Raw genomic sequence first — 14,820 nt, forward strand, 5'->3', positions numbered from 1 at the left:
TTGGGTCTTCGTTGCTGCGCGTGGGCTTTCTCTAGTTGCGGCGAGCGGGGGCTACTCTTCGCTGCCGTGCGCGGGCTTCTCATTACGGTGGTTTCTCTTGTGGCAGAGCACGGGCTCTAGGTGCACAGGCTTCAGTAGTTGTGGCTCACGGGCTTAGTTGCTCCACGGCATGTGGGATCTTCCTAGACCAGGGCTCGAACCCACGTCCCCTACATTGGCAGGCGGATTCTTAACCACTGCACCACCAGGGAAGCCCAAAGCCAACAGGTTTTTAAAATGCATTCTAAAGCCACACTAATTAATAGTATAGTGCTGAAACAGGCAGGTCAATGGGGAAAGGTAGACAGTCCAGACATGGACTGAAGTGCAAACAAAGTAAGTTTATGATAAAAAGGAGCATTCCAAATCAGTAGGAAAAATATTCAGTAAACAGTGCTGGGATAAATGTTTAGTCTTTTAGAAAAAAAAAATAAAAGCAGAGCTCTATTTTTCTCTGCACATCAAAAATAAATCCAAGATGGACAAAAGACTTAAATACAAAAATGAAATTATAAAAGTACTAGGGTAAAACAATGAATCTTTGTATAATCTTGTCATGGAGAAAGCTTTTCCTGAGTATGACATAAAATCCAGAAGTCATAAAGAAGAGATTAATACATATGACTACTGAAAAATGGAATTTCTGAATAAAAAATACAATCAACAAAGTCAAAGACAACAATCTGGGCAAAAAATGGTTAACATATATGATAAGAGCACTAATTCCTTTAATATATATGGAGCTTTTAGAAATCTATAAGAAAAAAACCAACCACCTATAAAAGAATGAGCAAAGAATATGAACTGGTAGTTCAGAAAAAATAAATATGAAATCCCCACCACATATGCAAAGAATACCCCATCTCACTGCTAATTCAATAAGTGCAAATTGAAATATCAACCAGATACCATTTTTAACATACCAAGCTTTAAAAGTTTGGTAACAAACCATGCTGTCTGGCAACTGGGGAAACATACACTACTGGTGGAAATATATATTTTGTAACTCTTTTGGAGGAAAGCTTGGCAATATCTGCCAAAATTCAAGGGTGTATGTACTTCACCCAGAGGTTCTCCTTCTAGGAATCTGTCCTATAGATAAAGTTACACAAGAACCAAAAGATGTATAGCCAAAGTTGTGTGAATATTTTTGCATTGTTTAGCTAGTCAAAATAAAAAGTAAAACAAATAGTAGATTCTGAAAGAAAGGAAAGAAAAACAACAGTGAAGGAGAGTGTTAGATATACAATGATATGGAATAATATCCAGTGCATATTCTTTAATTGAAAAAAATGGACAACAGTGTGTGTAATTTATTTTTTATTTTTTTAATAATTAAAAAAATTATTTTATTTATTTATTTTTGGCTGTGTTGGGTCTTCGTTGCTGCACGCGGGCTTTCTTTAGTTGTGGCGAGCGGGTGCTACTCTTTTTTGCTGTGCGCGGGCATCTCATTGCGGTGGCTTCTCTTGTTGCAGAGCACGGGCTCTAGGCGTGCGGGCTTCAGTAGTTGTGGCTTGCGGGCTTCAGTAGTTGTGGCTCACGGGCTCTAGTGCCCAGGCTCAGTAGTTGTGGTGCATGGGCTCTAGAGCGCAGGCTCAGTAGTTGCGGCGCAGGGGCTTAGTTGCTCCTCCACGGCATGTGGGATCTTCCTGGACCAGGGCTCGAACCCGTGTCCCCTGCATTGGCAGGTGGATTCTTAACCACTGCGCCACCAGGGAAGCCCCAGTGTGTGTAATTTAATACCATCTGTGTAAAAATGAGAGGGAGATACCCATACTCCTTGTAGTGTGTCCAACATTTCTGGAAGGTTATACAGTGGTTAACTCCGGAGAGTGAGTCCGGAGGTTTTACTTTTTACCTTATGAAGCTCTTTGCTGTTGGAATGTTTTACCGTGGGCACATATTCCTTCTGAAATAAAAAGTACTGTTTTTTTTGTTGTTGTTGTTACTTTTACAAATCAAAAAGAGAAATTCTATCTGTTTAAGGAAAGTTTCTGTAGACAACATTGAGGGTTTTTTTCCACCTCCCTCAAATAACATATTTTCAATTTTATTGAATAAATGGAAGATTCTAAGTTCAGTCTCTTCATCTAACATTCACTGCATCTGTCCATCCGTCTCTTCTTGGCGATATTTGTTACAGGCGTGGCGTGGGGAAAATGAAGGGCACTGAGAAATTTTAGTCTGTCACCTTGCAAAAGGGACATAGTTCAAGTAAGTTGAAAATAAAAGCTCACTCCAGAGTGAGTTCCACGTCTCACTAACATTTTGAAACTTAATGTCCTTTCCCAGAGATGTCACAATTGGTTGAATGAAAACTCTGGGTGACGGAGGGATTAAGATGATTTCTGGAATACGTACTGGGCACCGTCATGCAGCGCAATGCACCCCCATGGAGACAGCCCAACCATTCTGTCACTGTTGCTTGTGGGTGATAGAAAGAGCCTGGAGGGAAAGGGAGCCCAGAGGTGTGGCCGGTACCACCGACATCTAAGCAAGGGTCAGAGACTGTGTCAGAAACTATCTCAGTCATCAGGTATTAGTAAGAGCGTACTAGATGCCAGGCCCTAAGACTACAATGGTAAATCCCATATACCATACCATTGTACAGCATACGTATATTACAAGCATGACATAATATAATAAAACATTACAAAATAAAGGAAAAGTTATTGAGGAGCTGCCAACTGCATGTGAAAGAGCCAGGTTCCCCCAGATTTAATGGTTACTCTCCTGCTTAAACTCTCAGTGGCTCCCAAGCGGCTTCAAATTAAGTCCCCGCTTGAATTCAACGCACTTCGTCATCTAGCTCCTGTGTATGTCTTTGGCCTTAGCTCTTGACGCTGCTCTTCCCATCTCCTGAGATGCCTGTGTTACACCCAAACCAAATTATTTGCGGTTCCCCATTGTAATTTCACACCAGGCTGCCTTTGAAAACATTTCTTTTCTTGTCTGCTTGAAAAACTTGTACTCATCCCTTGAGACCTGGCACAGAAATCAGCCCTTCAGGAAAGACTTCCCCTAGATCCCCTCTGTATTTTACGTGTGGCTTTATTATCACACTTTACACACTATCCTGCGCATACTTAGAGAGGTATGCCCGTGGATCCCCCATCAGTGTGTAAGCTCCTTGAGAGCAGAGACCCTGCCTCGTGAGTCTTGCTGTGTCTAGCATACAGCACAACGCCTGGGCAGAAGGAGCTGCTCACGGTGTTTTATGAATGAATGGATGGATCAAAAAATGAATCAGTCATCCTCCAGCCGAAGGATTTCTTTGTAGTACAACATTTCTTCATATTGAGACAAATCTGGTAAAACTTGCATCTCTCCTGGGTTCTATCTCCTCGCTACTTCAGTCCCAGGGCAACAGGCTCTTCCCAAGGCACTCTCGTGAGGTCCCTGTAACAATCACGAGAGAATCAACTGTACGGCTGGTGCAGCTTTGCGTAGGGAAAGATTCACTTCACAGCGCACCAAGTCACCGATTAGGTATCATTTAAACCTTGACCGTGTACTTGTAAGCCTGATGCCTGAGCTCTTCTTCCTTCCCATAGCTAGCCTCTCTCCGAACAAGCTGAGATAACAACCTGCTTTCTTTGGCAAACTGATTAATGGGGACATTACTCAATAGGCCTGGTCGTATGACATGTCCAATAACATTGCCATTTTGTTTATGGGGTGTTGGGTAAAAATACCCAGGAATTTACTACCAGTAGAGTGACCACCTGTTTGCTGGAAACACTAAAGAGGGAAATCTGTGGAGGCAGCCCCCCCGAGGGATTCCATCACCAGCCTCCACTCCCACAAGAAACTGCCCCTTCTAAGCTTGGCAATAACACCTGTGGAAACAAGAGAACAGCAGTGCGGGTACCTTAGCACTTCGCTTGGCTGGAAGGAGGGCAGAGCTGGAGAGGGTGTCAAGCGCTGCTTCAGAGGCGACGAGAGAAGCGCATCTTGATTTAGGAGTAGAAACAAGGGAGAAAAGGAGCACGCATGAGAGAAGGGATGGGAAGTGAGGAGGAAACACAACTGTAGGGCAGGAAACCGGGCAAGTGCAGCCAGGACCACTCCCCCCTTACCTCTGGGACCCTGCGGGGGACATGGGAGGCTAGGGGAAGGGGAGGTGTGATCCTGTCTGGAAGCTGTGACGGAGCAGGAAGGGAGCTGGCCTCTATTTGAGTCTCACCTGCAGCAGCCAGAACAGAGCTGATCAACAGACACATTCCGTGCTGAGTGGGAAAGGAGGCTATCAAAGCGAAACACGGCAGAAGGCCTGGAGTTTTCTAAGACAAAACAAACTGGAGAAAATCCTCCAGGTTTAGGGACAGGATAACCGCCTCCCAGGACTTGCTGTCTGAAAACACAAAACAACAAGAACAGCACAAGGCAAGAACCGTGTGAAAAAAGGGAAAGGGTGAGGCACAGAGGAGAGGGTCAGAGAGTCCACGGTGATGTCGGAGGTGCCAGACACTGCGGCAAAAGTGACATTTCTTGCACAACCTCTAATGACGTACGCATCAGCCAGTGCAAGGCCATCCTGAACTGGCCATGATGCTGTGCGAGAGGCTTGTCTGAGGCAGGCAGCATCACTTAAGACAAAATGACTTTCTTTTCTGGTTTAGAAAAACATCTCGAGACTAGAGCTGAAATGTAAAGTGAATCTGTAAAATTCGAAATGACATGTATGTACTCCTGGTAGACAGCGGAAGGAGAGGGTTGCTACTTGTGTTTTGAATCTCATAATCGTGAGAGCAGCAGGTGTGTCAGGAGAGGTGCAGCAACGAACTAGACTCGTACATGCCTACGCTGCACTCTAAAATGAGCCCTGTAACAAAATTAGCTAGTCGTGTAAACTCTCAGTTCTGATGATACGGTTTATCTTGTTAGGGAGGCAAAGTGGTTGTTTAAAGATCTGACTTAAAGGGAAAAAATGAAAGGCCCAAAGAGCTTAGTAATTGCATGGAAAATATGTATATGCTTATACAAAGCTCCTATAGATCGCTGTGGTTAATCCATCCCCTGAAATTTCTAGTAGAAGGCCCCAGAAAATGTTGGGCAGTAAAAAGTCCAGAATAGAAATGAAAAGAGAATAATTCTTTCACTCATATTAAAACACAGACAAGCAGAACCGTGGTTGCTCCACACACATCCACACCCATGGGAGATGGTACTGAGGCAGTTCTGTGACTGTCCCTGGAAAGAGAGGTGATGGTGTCAGAAACCGCTCAGAAAAGTCCACTGCAAAACTTGACAGGCCTCAGGCGTGGGGAAAGACTTTTTAAAACAGTACATTTCATTGGGATATGTGACAGCTGAGAAACAGCACGGTGCGACTCTCTAAAGACCAGAAACAGTGAGGGTACAATCACCATGGCTTGTTTACGAGGATCAAAGGATGTCCTGTGAAACCTGTTTGAGATACGTTTATTATACATATTTTTAAAGAACTATTTCGCATAGCAAGCAGAAAAAAAGTCTTTAATGACTTGGACACATTTATGAATGACAGAGACAGAAATGACTATTCAGCAGAACGATGCTATATAACTTTTAAGGACAACCATGCTGTTCTGCCAAAGGACTCCTGTTGGTGACAAAAATACGCTTAGCACAATCGGTCAAATTCCATGTGGCAATCCTTTAATTCCTATGTGATAAATTTCATGCAAACATTTTTGGAAACTGAGTGGTATTACTACTACTAATATTATATTTTATCTCACAAAATATGAGGTGCTATACCATTCAAGTACCATTGTATTGACCAAAGAAGACTGACATTAACCATATTCAGGCTTAAATGTTTTTGGAAACAATTCTAATGTATAAGCAAAATGGTTTAAAGATATATCTGGAATGGAAGGCTTCTTATGCAGATGAGGAAGCCTTTAAGGGAATTGAAAATATGCTCTAAAAATTCTTGAATATGTAAACGAGTCAAAAAATAAATGAAGATATGTGATACCAAATAGAAAAATCAGAATATCCATAATATTAAAAGTAATGCCGGAAAGAGTCAAAGGTGTTTACATCTAGCAGTAGATAACACCTAGAGACAGGAAATATTAACACTTAAATTCTCATAAATATTGTTTGGAGCTTTTTGAAAACATCTTGACGGTCATAAGTAAGTCTGATAGAGTCCCAATAGTAAATTTTAGGTTGTATTTTTTTCTTAGAAATGGAGAATATTGAAGCAAAATTTGGAGGCGTGAAGGCTATTCATAAAATAAGAAATAGGTCCCCTGCTGCTCTCCTGAAGTCACAGGTACCAAAACCATGCTTTCTCCTGCATAACCCAGGATTCCAGTCTTCTGTTCCTTAACAATGTAAGATCTGGAAGATGAGCCCTGTCAGATTTCCATTCAGCAGACAACTCTGGGTTTACCAAAACTTACACTGGAAAAAACCTCAGAAGTGAACTTTGATGAAAGGAAGCTAGTTTTTGAAAAAAAAATGTCCCTAAGCAAACATGCAGGCTGAGTTTTTTTTTTACTTCCTCCATCACAAGTGCCATGGTAAATTTAAGCTTCTTCAGGTCTGAGTCAGTAGAATAAATGTGCCTGTCTTACGTGTGTCTGTTGGGTAAACCCTCAGGAGAATTGTGAAAGACGGTACCTGGTCACTTGTTGGTTCTTCATCTGTCTCCTATCTCCCCTGCCTTAACCTTCATGGGCATCCACTGTTTACTGGGCTGCTCTTTAAATGCTCAAAGCTCCAGCACAGCAATCGGATCTACACAGATCTCTCCCCTTCTTAGAACACCTGTCCTTCAAACCCATATGTGTATTCCTCTTTTCTCCCAAACCTAAACCTAATCATCAGGTAGCAAATACGAGGAGGAAAAAAAAAAAGAAGAAGCACATTCATACTAAAGTGTAAATGACTAACAGTGATGCTTAGCAAGCCATCTCTTTTTTTATTTTTATTTTTTTTAATTTATTTATTTTTTTGTGGTACGCAGGCCTCTCACTGCTGTGGCCTCTCCCGTTGCGGAGCACAGGCTCCGGACGCGCAGGCTCAGCGGCCACGGCTCACGGGCCCAGCCGCTCGGCGGCATGTGGGATCTTCCCGGACCGGGGCACGAACCCGCGTCCCCTGCATCGGCAGGCGGGCTCCCAACCACTGCGCCACCAGGGAAGCCCGCCATCTCTTATAAAGGGTGGTTTAGTTTTAAACAGTTGCTTATTGGCCAAAAAATCTGCCATTTTTTTCCTTAAACAAGGGCATACTTCATTCTTTCCTACAGTGTGAGGTACATAAGGCTTAGTATTTTCAGTAGAAACGGTAGTTGGGAGAATACTGAGAAAAGCTGTTTCTGAGTTGGAGGTGACACTTTCAGTACGTTGGTGAAGGGGAAGAGGTAAGGGAAAGTTTGAACGTGGAAGGTTTTGGTTCCTTGAGCTTCATTTTCTCTTCCTTATTTTTATGCTGATCGGATCTTTTTTCCTTCCTCGGCAACAGACTGTTTCAGTCCTTTGTGGCAACATTTATTTCTTTTGCTCCTGCTGACAAGCTGGAGGCTGAATTATGTGCTCATTCTGAAAATGTTCCTTTAGGCTCTTGCTTCTGAACTTTCTAGCCAATGCAGAGTAAATAGGTACTGTGCTGTATGCAAATGTAGGCATATTTGCCCGTGTAGGCAAAGGGAGGGGGAGCATTTTGCAAAATGCCTTTAGAACAGAACCAAACTTTTGAGATGGAATATTTTATAGCCTCATGACAATAAGCTAAACTTTTCGGAAAGAAAAAGGACAGAGGAATACTTATCTATAAAGTACGTTGGAAAAAACACACACACAAAACAAAACAGGACTAATACTTCAACAGTGAGTTCACCTCAAGCATTTCATGAATTTCACATGACCCACCCACTTTTTCTCTGTACCTCTGAAGATTACCATATCAGCGGCAATAATACTCTGTTGTTCTAGTGCCAGATTTACATATCAATGTTGCCATGGCATTCCTGAATGTAGAATATTGTACTGTTCCCCTTGTTTGTGGTTTCTAAATAAGGTTAATTTTTGTTCCCTTACCCTCCTCTCTTAATCTTATGCCACCCCCTACCTCTCTTCAATCAGTGGTTTGTTTTTTTTCTTTGAATAGTTTTCCTCCTTTTCTTTCCCCGTCTCTGTGTCATAATCGGGACTATCCACAAATTCACTGTACAACCATGCTGCGTTTTAAAAATCTTTATCACTCAGCCACAGATGATCAACTCTTTGAGAAGACAGGCCAGGGACAGAGAAGTAACGACGGGTCACTTCTGGGGTGACTCTGGGATACCTTCTTCCCCAAATGTATGGTGTGTGTTAAGGTGGGTCAGAAGTTACCATGGTCGATTTCACGGCCACCTTTGTTTCCTTCTTGGAAGGCTTTGTTGTTCATTATTGCTATTTCTAGATCGGAGATGAGTCTCGCACAAATTTGCATGGCAGAATTGAATCAACCAATTTTCATTTCCATTGAACGTTTGGAAAGGGCTGGATAATTTTTAAATTCTTATAGACTCTTATGTGTCAAACTTAATGGAAAGCCAGCTGGAGCCTAACAAGCTATTTTAATGAGCTTCCTTTCTCTCTGATGTTCCCCAGGGGCTAGTGCCAAGCAGACCCATGTGGCCCAGGGAGTAACATGATCATCTTGGCTCTGTTTAGACACCTGTGCTCTTTTAGCCAAGCAGTAAGGGGAGCAGGAGAAAGAGAGAGAGGAGGGCATGGGAGGCATGCAGATCAAGCAGGAGTGGGCGTGTGCCATGCTGCTTAGGAATTCCCTGCAAGAAACTCCACAGCAACAGCAGAGACTTGACGCATCACAGGCCAACAGTGCCTCTATGTGGGGTGTCTGAGAGCACGTGAAATGTGTTTGTGTGTGCTGGGGAGGAAAGGTGGGGAGGGGAGGGAGGAGAAAATTATATGCATTTTTTAAAGGAACTGAATGCTTTGGAGGTTCCCTTCGAGAAGGCAATATAGGAAGAAAAGATTGAAAACCATGGATACAAAATATGTCCAGGACCCTGAAATTATATTCTTCATCTAAGCTTCCTCCCACTCCTTCAAAAAGAAAATTGCTGTGTTCACTTTTCCTTTCCCATGAATCAGCCTGGTGCTTGGCTCTCCCTACCCACTCTGAACAACTTAGCACGGAGATATTAAACTTGGCCTGTATCGTTTAGTGATTGTTCTTAGTCTCCTGTATGTGTGAATTTCTCCTTCCTGGAAATTCTCCAGAAATCCTCCTTGAGGATTTAAATTTACAGAAGCAAATACTTTTCTTCTGTTCTTCCTCACCCCTTTGTTACCAATCCTGGGTACTTCTCAGCAAATGTTTAACATAGGACTATACAATACTCCTTCATAAGATTTTCGTCCCTTTACCAAGTCTTATTTTATGATGTGATCGTTTGTTTTTATAAATTAAATTTTTAGTAAATAATTTAAAGTATTTCCACACTTTCTAAAGTGAGCATGTTTATAGTTTCTCAATGTACAGAAATACGAAGAAAACAATACACCGTACTCTCCACCACGAGATTTCACATATTTGCTTCATCTCTTTAAAAGTTAAATCTACAGCTAACCACCGCAAGACCCTCTCCATCCCGTTTCTCTCTCTCCCTCCCTAGAGAAAAGCACTCTCCTGAAGTTGGTGTACATACTACTTCCCTAGCACGTGTTTAAATTTCCATCACCTGGTTCAAAAGGTCTTAGTCCTCCTTCCTGAGGGCCCGGTGCACTTTTGTCAGCAGGTATGCAGACAGAGTGACAGAGGACTAACCCCGGGGTAAAGGCAGTTCCACCCCGAAGAAGAGGGCTTAGCAGCGGCAAGGGCGTAGCTGGGGAAGAGGACTGAGGCCTTACTGGGCGCGGAAAAGGGGTATTAGGTGAGGAAAGAGGAGAAGAACCTGCAAGGAGCACAGGCTTTGCTCCCCTGATCATCAGAGAGGATGCGGCTAGACGTCTCTGAGACTGCCTGGAACGCGGTTTGGAGGTTACAGATGCCCCCCTACCCTGGTTGGGCCGAAAATTGCAACCCCACATGATGACCTGGTTAGGTGGCATTGACTTCTGAGGGACTGAACTGCTTTAGTTCCTCTGAAGCGCTGTACAGATCGGACAGAGCCAATTCTGCTTTTCTATTATTACTCTTCCTCAATTTGGGGCTGTCAGATAAAATAGAAGACACATAGTTAAATCTGACTTTCAGATAAGCAATGAATGCTTTTTTTAGTAAAAGTGTGTCTCAAGTATTGTATGGTACATACTTATACTAAAAAGGTACTTGTTTATCTGAAATTCAAACGTGAGTGTCCTGTATATTTATTGCTAAATCTGGGAACTCTACCTCATTTGAACTTTGGAAGGGTTTAGCAAAGCACTGTAGGAGTCTGAAAAGGAGTGAGTCAAAGGGCTCTCCAGAATAGCATTAATGAAGACAATCTTTGTCGAATTCTCAATGGCCTAACACAGGCCAAAACAACAAGCTCATTGACTTTACTAAATCAGGAGGATGCCAAGAAATTCTTTGTTATTTACTATTGAGATGTAATTCACATACCATAATATTCACTCATTTAAAGTATACAATTCAGTGGTTTTTAGTATATTCAGAGTTGTGCAGCCATCCCTAAATCATTTTTAGAACAGCTTCATCACCTCAAAAGAAACCCAGTACCTATTAAAAATCACTCCCCATTCCTGGCCCCCCTCCCTCCCTGCTGTTCCCCAACCCTAGCCCCCTGCAGCCACTCACCAGCTTTTCGTTTCTTTAAATGTACCTATTCTGGACATTTCATTATAAATGCAATCCGCCATACGTGGCCTTCTGGGTCTGGCTTCTTACACTCAGTGTGTTTTCAAGGCTCATCCGCCCGCATCCACATCGCAGCATGTATCAGTACCTCATACCTTTTCATTGAGGAATAATACTCCTTTGAATATAAATACCACAATTGGCTAGCCATTCATCCACTGTTGAACACTTGGGTTGTTTCCACTTTTTGACTACTAAGGATAACGCTTTTAGGACAGAGCGTTACTGCACAAGTTTTCGTGCGGACACACGGTGTCATTTCCGGTGGGATTGCTGGCCATATGGTAACCCTATGTCTAATATCGGGAGGACCTGTCAAATGGTTTCCAGAAGCAGCTGCACCATTGTGCATTCTTAGGTTTTTTGTTTGTTTTGTTTTGTTTCGGGGGGGGGTTGAATTTTTAAAATAAACAACCTTCGGGGTTTCCTCGGTGTCTATGAGGAGGGCCTGCTCCCAGGGCCCCTCCTTCAGGTCCGCCTCTCCGGGGCTCCTAAGGTCCCCTCCCCACGCCCAGACCGCTGGAACCCAGGGACCAAAACATTGTGGGAAACGTAGTTTCGGCCCCTCCTGCGTAGCGCTCGCAGGCAGGAAAACGGACGCCTTTCTGAGGCTCTGTGGACATTGTAGTTTCCTTTTTGGTTCGCCGCGCAGAGACCGCGGTAACGAAAACTACAGTCCCCAGAATGCCGCGGTGCTACGGCAGCCGAAGCGGCCAATCCTCGCGCCGCGCTGCCGCCCACTCTCAGATCCGGGCCTATCTCCAGGGCGTCTGTAAACACAGCCGGAGCCTGTCATGGAGGGGGAGGAGGAGGCAGCCGCGGCGAAGGGAGGCGTTCTGCGCCGCCTCCAGGGTCCGCTCTGCCATCCCTGAACTGGTCCCTCGTCCCCGTGACTGTGGCATCAGGGAAGCGAACTGTTAGGTTAGAGGAGGAGGCAGTCAGAACCTTATCCCGTTCTTTCCCCGGGGCTGGGGCCGGGCCGGGCCAGGCCGGCTGAGCCGGGGGAGGGCCGGGGGAGGGAGCGCCCGGCCGGGCCAGCCTGTCTGCCGAGATGGATGACAGTAAGGTAAGTCCCGGGGTTTGCACGCGTAGCTGCTGCCGCCGCCGCCTGCTTGTCGCTAAGTGCCCGTCCCACCGCTGAGCCTCAGCCCCGTAACCCACGCAGCACCCAAGAGACACCGGCCTTAGACATCTCTGCGCCTCCAGCTATGACCCCAGCTACCCAGACAGGAATTGAGGGAACAGCGGGCTGCGTTCTTCCAGCAAGGGCCCACTCCTCTGGAAAATCACACCCAGGGCAAGCCTGTTGGTCAGCTTTTCCAGGTAGTGTAAACCCTAGTCCTCCCGAGATAAGTGAAGAAACTACTGTGCTTTTTCTTTTTGCCTTCCTTTGCCCCCACCCAGCCTTTCTCCACGTTGGAGACCTTAACTAGGGCACCCTGAACCGGCCCTGTTCCCCTTGACGGGCCCCCTTTCTTCTCCCAGGCTCCCTTACTCAATGCCCCATTCATATAATCGGTTCACTCCCCCTCTGAGCTGTTCTGGTAAGCTCCTGTCGCTATTCGTCCAGAGCATGGAATCTAAGCTCCTCTAGAAAGCCTTCTCCAAGGAAAGGAATGAATTCCTTCTTGTTAATCTATCTTAATATTCCATCCCCGTCGCCCTTTCCCTATCCAGATCACTTATCCCTATGATGATAAGATGACCGACAGTATTCATTATTGGTTAATTCATATAGTTTATGTATAACCTTTTTCTATCCACGTTAGTGTTGTCTAGTTATATGTCATGAAGATGGTGATGGTCAGTTTATTCATCATCAGCTTATCGATGTTTTAGAGTGTTTAGGAAGTTGGACTTTTTTTTTTTTTTAAGGAATCAGACTCTAGAGTTTGCCAGTTTTCAAAATAGACACTCTTCCCTATGCTTTCCAGAGGTCTTACTTTCCACACTCTCTGGCATGCCGCTTGTGATAGCTTTTTCCTTCGTTTGGGTACCCTTTCCCCCTCCACCTAACCAGTAACATTTTGCTGCTATCAAGTTTTTGGTTCACCCATCCTCAGAGAGATTGAAAAAATTCTCATCTTCTCTGTGCTGCTTGTGTTATTCTACCTTATCTCCTTTTCCTGTTCCTGCAGAAGGCTCCGAGAGAAATGAAAGCAGGAAAAGCCCAAGGCAGTACTCTGGAATCAGGACTCACCTAGAGGAAGCTTATTTGTGAAGTAGCAAACCCCTCCTAATAGGAAGTGGTATTTCCCAGTCAGAAAGGAGGAGTTCTGAAAGTTTTCCAGAAAAATCAGAAGATAATTTTCCATAACAACCTTTGCTAGCTTGATCTTTCAGTGTTAATTTTGAAATTAAGTCCAAATACTGTATCCACTATCTTTCCTAGATATGGCTGGGAAAGGATGCTAAAGCAACATATTCTTTAATGTCCTCGGTTTGAGACTGTCACAGTATATTCTACATAATTTTCAGTTGTTTCTTTTTTGAACCTTTGAAACATGTAATAACTTTCTCAGAGTCTTCAATAATCTCAAATAAATTCAAGAAAAATACATAGGATTTTGAGTTATCTACCTATAAAATAACATAGGACTTATTTCTAGAAACAGGCAAGCTCTAGTGGAAGGTATAAAGTGTTATGGTTTTGCCTAAAGAGTGAAGTTAATTTTGGCGGGTAAGCTTTTCATAAATTCTTAGAAGGTTCATAGCTAAGCAAAACGAATTCAATACTCATTCTTTATTAATTCATTGTATTGTGACGGTATTTAAAAACCAGCAGTTTCTTCAATCTTTAATGATTACGGAAAAGAAAAACCACTTCAGATATCTCGGGATGGATGGTGCCTCTGTGAATACACTACTTTCACTTTGAATACACGTCGTAGCTGTGGTCGAGTGATATTTAGATGCCACGTACAGCAAGACTGGACTGCTCTTTCAGCAGTCAGGTGGTGTGAGACAGTCTTTTAAAAAGGCTCCTAGTCCTGCCTTTCCCTGTGCTCTAGTTGTTACAGTCCTGCAAAATTGTATTCTCCTAGTAGATACATACCTACTCACACACAAAACACACGTTTCCCTCACGTTATGTATGGGTGATGGAGTCTCAGGTTCCGTTTTCCCCTGTATAAGGGGAAAGTTGAGGCTTGGGAGTATATGCTGGTTGTGCTGGTGAGAGCATAAAAGATGACAAACTGGCTGACAGCAAGGCCGGGGCAACAGGAGGAGGACAGAGTGGGCAGGAGCGGCAGTTACAGAGAGGCAGTGTTTGAATGAGCAGGTCAGGAAACAGGAGGATGCTGTGATGACCTCCCTTTATAAAGATTCTGTACTCTGAGTTGTTTTCATCAGTGGTGGTGAATGAGTTTGCCAAGGGCTTTCCACCTTCTGCCGTCTAGTTTCCTGGAGTCAGGGCAGGACAGTTTTGAATGGGAGTGCAGCTTTGCCTTCCAGGTAGGTAGCAATGTGCCTGGTATGTTGCATCATAAAGTACTGGTTAATAGTGATTGAGTTGAATTGGAACAGAGTGGCATTAAGGAGACTGCCCTAGATGTACCTGGGCTTTATTAATCAGTTTGCTCTATTGAGCCAGCCAGCCAGAGTATACAGACTACAGCTAATGGGAAAAATAAAGCAAGAGACAGACTGGGCATCTAAAAGGGGGGCTTGGGGAAGTGCTAAGTGGCAGATCTCAAATTCTGATTGAATAGGTTTCTACTTAGGCTAGTTGGGAAGGAAAAGTCTTGGCTAAGTCATTTAACCTTTTTGAGCTTCCATGCTATCTGTTGGATGGTCAATACCTTCTTCCCAGGCTTTGTTGAGGATTAGAGATAATGCATATGAAGCATCGGATACAGAGTCTAACACACGATAGGCACTCAGAAGATATTGTCCTTATCATATTACCTGTCGGTGACTTCCTCGGTCTTTAACACAGTGCAGTAGGCACCTGAGGTGCTC

General features: G+C 43.9%; 1 protein-coding gene and 1 long non-coding RNA gene across 5 annotated transcripts in view; one reads left to right on the top strand and one right to left on the bottom strand.

The window, feature by feature from the left end:
• Positions 1-3,238: 3,238 nt before the first annotated feature.
• On the bottom strand, positions 3,239-10,870 carry LOC129392190 (uncharacterized). Its single transcript, XR_008617667.1, has 3 exons — positions 10,798-10,870; positions 3,914-3,995; positions 3,239-3,441 (listed from the first exon to the last, which is right to left on the bottom strand). It is a non-coding gene; the product is annotated as an uncharacterized lncRNA (long non-coding RNA).
• A 735-nt stretch (positions 10,871-11,605) lies between these two features.
• The window catches only part of CREBL2 (cAMP responsive element binding protein like 2), a 62,814-nt gene continuing 59,599 nt past the window's right edge, over positions 11,606-14,820 (top strand). For all 4 annotated transcript variants that reach the window (XM_028491035.1, XM_028491037.1, XM_028491036.1 and 1 more), the window contains exon 1: positions 11,606-11,923. In XM_028491035.1, the coding sequence (XP_028346836.1) occupies positions 11,909-11,923 (15 nt within the window). In that variant the 5' untranslated portion in view covers positions 11,606-11,908. The remainder of the gene's footprint in view (positions 11,924-14,820) is intronic.

This window comes from Physeter macrocephalus, chromosome 6 (assembly GCF_002837175.3).
Source record: "Physeter macrocephalus isolate SW-GA chromosome 6, ASM283717v5, whole genome shotgun sequence".
In the NCBI taxonomy this organism is placed as follows: domain Eukaryota; kingdom Metazoa; phylum Chordata; class Mammalia; order Artiodactyla; family Physeteridae; genus Physeter; species Physeter macrocephalus.